Source organism: Pseudophryne corroboree, chromosome 3, assembly GCF_028390025.1.
Source record: "Pseudophryne corroboree isolate aPseCor3 chromosome 3, aPseCor3.hap2, whole genome shotgun sequence".
NCBI lineage: Eukaryota > Metazoa > Chordata > Amphibia > Anura > Myobatrachidae > Pseudophryne > Pseudophryne corroboree.
In genome coordinates, this window is record NC_086446.1 from 406,897,451 (window position 1) to 406,905,885 (window position 8,435).

Genomic DNA, 8,435 nt, shown 5'->3' on the forward strand with positions numbered 1-8,435 from the left:
CATAGGGGTTGTATTCCTCCCTGCACCCAATTGGTATAGCTTTCATTGAAATGTTTAATGCTATGTGGCTTTTCTATTTGTTTAAAGAGCAAACCAAAGCTCCGTCGGGTGAAGGCACTATTTGACTGCACAGCTGATAGAGAAGACGAGCTCACATTTAGTATAGGAGAAATTATTGTAGTGACAGAAGAAGAGGATCAGAACTGGTGGGTAAGTATCTAGAAAGAGACTTCCCATTCACATATCCAGTGCAAAATGAACTGTGATGGGAACAGATTTTGTGGGCAAGCCCAATAATGGGCTCTTCATTGTGATGGTTTGTAAGCGTTAAACATAACAATAGAAAATATAGTTAGAAACATAGAATTTGATGGCAAATAAGAACCACTTGGCCCATCTAGTCAGCCCCTTTTTTTTTTTACCATATTTTTTATCTCAACCCGTATTTGATCCTTATTTCTTGTAAGGATATCCTTATGTCTATCCCATGCATGTTTAAATTGCTCTACAGTCTTAGCTTCTACCACCTCTGATGGGAGGCTATTCCACTTGTCCACTACCCTTTCTGTGAAGTAATTTTTCCTCAAATTTCCCCTGAACCTCGTGCCCCTATTTTACACATTCCGGCAGACAAGAGTCCCCATTTTACATATTACGGCAGACAAGTGTCCCCATTTTACACATTATGGCAGGCACGTGCCCCCATTTTACACATTCCGGCAGGCAAGTGTCCCCATTTTACACATTCCGGCAGGCAAGTGTCCCCATTTTCCGGCAGGCAAGTGTCCCCATTTTCCGGCAGGCAAGTGTCCCCATTTTCCGGCAGGCAAGTGTCCCCATTTTACACATTCCGGCAGACAGGTGTCCCCATTTTACACATTCCGGCAGACAGGTGTCCCCATTTTACACATTCCGGCAGGCAAGCGTCCCCATTTTACACATTCCGGCAGACAAGTGTCCCCATTTTACACATTCCGGCAGACAAGTGTCCCCGTTTTACACAGTACGGCAGGAGGGGGGGGGGGGGGGGGGGGGGGAGAGAGGGAGAGGGGCTGACTTACATTTGAAGCGGTTCTTCCCGCTCTTCAGCCGCCTCTCCCTCGTCTGTGCAGCGCTGGCCGGCTTGGCTCCCCCTTCTCCCTCCTCCCGAGTGCCCAGCTCGGGGGGCGGGGTTTTGCGGAATGACGCGATTGTGTCGTGATGTCACGACGCAAACGCGTCATTCCGCGAAACCCCGCCCCCCGAGCTGGGCATTCGGGAGGAGAGGGGAGGGGGGTTTGAAAGTGCTCAGGAAGTGCCGCGGCGGGCGCCCCGTGCGGTTGCACGTCTCGCCCGCCGCAAGAAACGGCACTGCATGTGATCATGAACTTCAAATTATCAATGTCTCTGATTATCTGTTGTCTTGAAAATGACCACATACAGTATCTAATATTGATTTGACATGGCTGATTTCCAGACAGTCTGTGGGGCAGTTTTGCTGGGGCAGGGTCTGATGTGAATTAACTTTTGGATTACTGTATAAGGCACTTTGTAATATGTCTGCCCTGTTCTATATTCACTAAAATATATATTTCAGGTTACATAGCACAGCAATAATATAAATAAACTGAGTTGTGTAATGCCACAAGCTTCTCATAATGCCTTAACAGGAGCAGAACTTTAATGTTTAAAATGCTGGATTAGCTACAGAGTTCCCTAATCCCTCCCACTCCAATCTTGACTTCAGATGAGCATATGTCAGACCAGTGGTTCTCAAAATGTGTGCCATGGCACCCTGCGGTGCCTCAGGGCTCTTACAGGGGTGCATCTGTTTGCTGGTCCAGGACAAAATCAAATTATTTATGTAAAAGTAATAGGTAAAACCAGTGCTATTGGCTTACAACCAGAAAACATGAGGACAATCAGAAGCAAAAACTGTACACCACCAAATAACAGAACCTACGGATGACAGCCAGGCACGATATTCGTAATAAAAAGGTTTGTTTTTTTTTAAATTCTAATTAAAAACCTTTTATCCTAGGGGTGCCGTGAAAAATATGCTGATACTCTAGGGTGTAATAACTCAAGAAGTTTGGGAACCCCTCGCATAGGCAATAACCATGGGTGAACATGGTGTTCAATAAAATGGTGGTACATACTGTAAATATACTCCTATTTTAATTGTAACAATTACTTTTGAAAAATAGATAGAATACACCTAGTACTAAAAGGAGCAGAATGAAACGCACATCGGGTATAAAGAGGTGATTTGCATTTCCCTACTAAAGTACCCAGGTGTGGGAATTTTCTTGTTTCTGAGTACTTTCTGGCTTGTTGGAACACATAAGTACTCCAAGTCCTTGTCCAAGTGCTCCAAGACATAAGTCCTTGGGGTAAATTTACTAAGATGGGAGTTCTATTTAAGGGGTGGTCTTCAGTATGCCGGCTGTCGGGATCCCGGCGCACAGTATACCAGTGCCGGAATCCAGATAGCCGGCATACCGACACTTATTCTCCCTCGTGGGGGTCCACGACCCCCCTGGAGGGAGAATAAAATAGCGTCGCGCGCCACCGTGCCCACAAGGGGCTCATTTGCGCTCGCCACACTGTCGGTAAGCCGGCGGTCGGGCTCCCGGCGCCGGTATGCTGGTCGCCGGGAGCCCGACCGCCGGCATACCATACTACACCCCTATTTAAGATGGGATGTTGCTCATAGCAACCAATCAGATTCTACTTCTCATTTATCTTGCACCTTCTAGAACATAATACCTGGAATCTGATTGGTTGCTATGGGCAACATCTCATCTTAAGTAGAACTCACATTTTAGTAAATTTACCCCCTTGTCTCAGGTATCAAGACATAGGCAAACCAAGGGGGGTAGGGGGTTCTGGTTGCCTGGAAACCCCCCTCCTCTTGGCAAATTACTCCAATTATGACAGTAATGGCAATAGCATATCATACAATTACTAGAGCTGCTGCCACGTCATGCAGTTTAAGGGACAGATCAGAGCTGCTGCACGTGCCCAGTGGTAGCAGCTTCTTCTACCAAGTTTATGTGTGTGTGTGGTCTGAGTTCTCAATCAGTGCACAAGACCGGACAGTGGCTACCAGGAAGAAGAGACAGGTGCCTTACCATGAGGTGGGAGACTGTGTGCTTAAGAAAGTTCTGTTCTGTCTCCTACTGATTCTATTATGTTTGTGCATTTATTTATTATGGTATGTTTCACTTTTTCCTGACCACTTATTTGTATTATTTCAATCTGTTTGATATAGCTTATAATATAGATCATCTATAGTGTTAAATATTAATACTGTATTCCAAACAGTATCCAGTATATGTATGTATGTGTGTATATATATATACACAGGTTGAGTATCCCTTATCCAAAATGCTTGGGCCCAGACGTATTTTGGATATCGGATTTTTCCGTATTTTGGAATAATTGCATACTATAATGAGATATCATGGTGATGGGACCTAAATCTAAGCACAATGTTACCAATGTTACATTAATGTCCAGATTCGGTAATAGGTTCTTCTGCTGCTCCCCCAGACTCCCGCACTTGCTCCAATGTCACGCAGAGTGGGAGATCGTGTACTGCATATGGAAGCTCCCCTGTAGAAATCCTGCGTATGCCACTGAAAGAGTACTTCATGGTTGAAGTAAAGGTCTTGGAGACCCAGATTTTCTCAGGGGAATAGCTTGTGCTTTCTTTTTATGTGGGGATGCACCAAAATGCAGTATGGCCAAGGGTAGTGTACAAACAAATGTCCACAGAGCGTCAGCCACTTTAGTTCTCTTTTTTTTTTTTAAATATAGATGAATAGGATTCAAATGACCACTAAAGCATAATTACTTGACTGGTCTTTTTTGGGATTTTAGACATGAGTCTTTACTTAGACTCCTTTCAGATATGAATCAAAATTCCGGGTTTATGCATGTGAATGTGCATCAGCCCGGGATTTTTGTATGTATGAATGCAAGCGACCTGGGACCCTTCTGATCAGGGTCATGGAGCTGAGACCCGGTAATTTGCCGGCGTGCTAAACCCTGCAGTTTTCCAGGTCTGATGTCTGGAAGGGGTGTAAGTCAAAAATTAAAGTGATCTTACACATATTCCTTTTGGACTGCAGAAGGTAAACTGGTATGCCAAGTGCTCCACTTTCTGTACAAAGAAATACACCACAAATTAAGCTGTGTATTGACAGCCTGGAACTACACGACTTATTTCCTGCTTAATTTTTTTTTCCTAGAGCGGCTACATTGATGGGCAGCTACACAGAAGAGGGGTTTTCCCAGCATCCTTTGTGCACATCTTGACCGACTAAATAAAACAAGCACAGCCACTTGGACATAATGTCAACCAAGAAAGCAGAAAAACAGAAAAATTGCATTGTTTGGATGAAAGCTTTTAATTGGTTGTATATAATGTTGAGACAGTCCTTTACACCCTCTGTATGGACCAGGCAGTGAATTCACTGCTGTAGTGGCACAAGGTGGTAAATGGAACAATTTCAACTCCATAGATCAACCTGCTTATAGACCTTCTAATGCTAGGGACCACACCATCATCATTAAATCTGTGACTCAACCTTGTGTTATATAACAGAGTTAAAATGGCTCAATAGACATGCATTATATGCTTGTGCTGTGCCTTGTATTGCAAATAGCTTTTTCTTATTTTTACAAACCTAATATTATCGTGTCTGCTTAGCTGCTAATTTACAATCTATACAGGACACAACTTGGGGCAGTTGTGTCTACAATAGTAGCAGTGAAAAACAGAAGGTGGAATACCCTGTTGTTAGTGTAATATGACTATTAGTGTGTAATCAGTGCCCAAACTTACCTGCCATCAAACAAGCAGGTTCACAATTAACAATTATTACATTCACAACATAGCATCTCTATGTTAAATTCTGGAAAATATCACAAAATAAACCTGCAACTTTGTCTTTCAACAACTATTGTACAACAATATTTAAAGATGATGATAAAAGTGACCATCTTTCTTTTATACCCACTTAAATACCGAGTTGCTCTGTCTTTTTTACATTGCATAAAAAATGTAATTGGTATTTGGGAGGAACTACCTATGAAGGAGATGGAGCAAACAGAGGTAAACTACTATAGAAGCATAGACATAATCCAGCCCCAATGCTTTTTCAAAATATTCAGCTAAACCAAACAAAAGGCCTAAATTGCATACCTTAACTGAAGCAGTAGGAGTATAAATATTAAAGTAGCTCTATTTTTTATTTCTGTAAACAGTTGTGGTGTTCACGAAATTGACAAGAAAATCAGTATCTGGATAATAAATCACCTGCATCCCTATGATAAAGTAATGCACTCTAGAAGAAACAGCTGACACAATCTACTTTTTACTAGGAAATATTAGCTTATGAAGGCATGTGTTTATTACATAGAATCAAATACTGTAGGTGAAATATATGAAATGCAATGTCTTCCTTTTATACTTTGAATTTTGTGCCAGGCAGGGGTGGTGAAAGCTGATTGTGAAACTAATAAGTGGCTTATTGACATATGGTTTTTACCAGTAACGAAAATTCACAGGCTGACACCGACCTATGGCTGGGATAAAGTAGTCCCACAGCTGTACTTCTGGTCCAGAGGACGACAGTAACTGGAATCTTTGCTGTAGATTCAGTTTAGGCTGCTATCCCACATATTGATCTTGCATAATACACACATGGTGATTGTTATTTATGCATTTAGAATGACTATTAAATATTGGTTCTATGGTAATTTTAATAAACAGTAGTAGCTTTATTATGCTTTGTTTCATTCGCTGTATGTTTGCTTTTTCATGTTTTCTCTTTTCTGCAATCTGTTATTTTGTACCATGTATCAGATTCAGTTAGCCATCTACCATGCCAAATGAGTAGATTTCTCTGTGAGCTCAGAATTATTACATAACACTGCTCGTTTTGTAAATAAACATACACAAAGAACTAAACTTATAGGCCCTACACACTGGCCGATTTTCTGAAAGATATGAACGATCTCGTTCATAAATGAACGAGAACTCGTTCATATCTTTCAGTGTGGAGACTCCAGCGATGAACGATGCGCGGCCCCGCGCTCGTTCATCGCTGGTCTCCCGTCGGCTGTGCATGCAGGCCAATATGGACGATCTCGTCCATATTTGCCTGCACTTCAATGCAGCCGCGTGACGGGGGGAGTGAAGAAACTTCACTCCCCCCGTCACTGCCCCCCCGCCGCCGGGTCGCTCGTCGGCCGTATCCACCGTCGGGCAGCTCGGCGGCGGGTCGGCCAGTGAGTAGGGCCCCTTAGTTCACCAACGGTTTCACTGTCACAGAATGGGTTACTACAAAAGGCTACTAACCAATATTATTGGGGGTGGGGGTTTATAGCAAACACCTAATACATCTGTTGGCTCAGGCACAAAATGGCCATTCAAATTGGAACCACTAGTGAGCCCCAAGATTATGTCCACTCAGCAGAATGAGGTCCTAAAAATGTTATATAGTCCACATTACATGCCAAACACAGCGCTCAGTCATCTTTAACTTGTGCATTATCATCTAATTAAAAATGTATGTATATTGCATATATTAATGTGGACTTGGCTGTGTAACACAGACTTTTTATGTACCAGTGCCAAATAAATCACCCACTTTTTATAAAAATAAAGTTCACTTCTGTACTGCCCTACGCACAAATAAACTTTGGTACTATGGGATACAAGACCATTTTGAATATAATTTTATTTTTAAAGTATGAAGGATGACCTGTTTTCTAGAATTACTCAAAAACCTGTTTTGTATCCACCAATCAACTGCTCTTTTAGTGTAGCTTTTCAATATTAAATTTCTTATTTAATGAAAATCTAAGTGTAAAACGGTCAATGAAGCATGTGGTGTTTATGTATTTACACATATCAGAAAACACTGCCTTTTATCTACAGTTTTCTTCATTTTAAATGGTTAGAGAAACTAGAACAGTAATATACTACCTATGTCAGTGCTAAACCTCCTGATTTATAAACTGGTTGCTCAGAAGTTGTGCAATATATGAAGAAAGATCTGATATCCTTAGAAGGTCTGTGTTTACACTTATCCCTTACAAACGCAGTGACCAAGAGATTTTATCACGTTGTTTTAGCGGCAGCCATCTTGGAAGGATAAATTAATGTGATCTATATAGTGAGGAGAAAGGGATGCTTGCAGTGTATTCATTGACTACAAACAATGAAGGCTACTGTTCTGTGGTCTGTGCCAATACTCAGAAAATAGGTTTACTAGAAATGAGATGTCACTGGTCTTTAATGAACTGTATACTCATGAATATTGATGTCATTCCTAAAAGTCTGCTTAGGTGAAAGGTAATATTTATCATAAGAACCGAGATCTTATTAAAAGAGGCAAGTAATAGTGTTTTATCACTTGAAATTTACACATTTTATTAGATATTATTGCAGTATCTAACTTCTGCATTTTTTTCTGTTCAATCTATTATATCTGTGTAGTGGATTTAGTGGTCAGAATTAGATTTTGGTTGAAGGAGTGCTATAGATTAAAGAAGATGTTGGACTGGAACCAGCATACTTACAGTGTGCTAAGAAGCATGTTCCTTTTGCTGCATAATCATCACTAATTTTGGCAATAATTAGGGATTACTATTTCACAGTGTAGTTGAATTATGGCAGCTAGATGTTTCCATGTTCCACGTAGGCACAGGGTCTGAAGGCACACTGCATTAAAGGGACACACAAAATATACAGTACCTTTCCCACCATCAAGCTTAGACATGTTTTGCAATTTACTGGCTAGAAGATTATGTTTTATGTTTCTTTATGGAGGTTTCAGGCAATGAGAGATAAATGAAAGTGTGGTGCCACTTTTCCTCCTGTGCCCTGTATTTGCTGTACATAGACTTGTGCAAATAATCATAGATCAGGTAATATATATCTCTATTTATGCAAAAATGCTTAAATTGCCAAGAAAAAAAATAATAAACTAACGATTGTATCTACAAATGTGTCTGTGTGTTTACATTTACCCAGCTTGTTTATTATTAACTCAGAAAGGCAAAACTGCAAATGATCTTGTGGCTTAAAGGACATATAAATACACTGAATCCACGTTTATAGCTCTACCAGGGTTGGACTGGCCCACAGGGGTACAGCAGAAACCCAGAGGGCCCACCTCCTCTAGGGAGCAGGATCCAAACTGTGCACTTGAATTATACATACAGGTATGTTACCTTATAATGCACAGGAATATAGTGTATTTTCTACAGTGCATTGCTGTTATTAATCTGGTACATTATCATGCATGCACTAGCACTATTTACTGTATGTACTGTATTTATCAGTGGGCCCAGCTCATGCACTCTCTAATGGTGGTTAGGCAAACCAATGTGGCTGGCCACACCCCCTCTGAAGAGTAGCCACACCCCTAAACATGGGC

General features: G+C 41.3%; 1 protein-coding gene across 3 annotated transcripts in view; it reads left to right on the forward strand.

Annotated features, from left to right (window-relative positions):
• The window catches only part of LOC135055754 (arf-GAP with SH3 domain, ANK repeat and PH domain-containing protein 2-like), a 317,938-nt gene extending 309,936 nt beyond the window's left edge, over positions 1-8,002 (forward strand). For all 3 annotated transcript variants that reach the window (XM_063960173.1, XM_063960175.1, XM_063960174.1), the window contains 2 exons: positions 88-210; positions 4,236-8,002. In XM_063960173.1, the coding sequence (XP_063816243.1) occupies positions 88-210; positions 4,236-4,310 (198 nt within the window). In that variant the 3' untranslated portion in view covers positions 4,311-8,002. The remainder of the gene's footprint in view (positions 1-87; positions 211-4,235) is intronic.
• Positions 8,003-8,435: the final 433 nt, after the last annotated feature.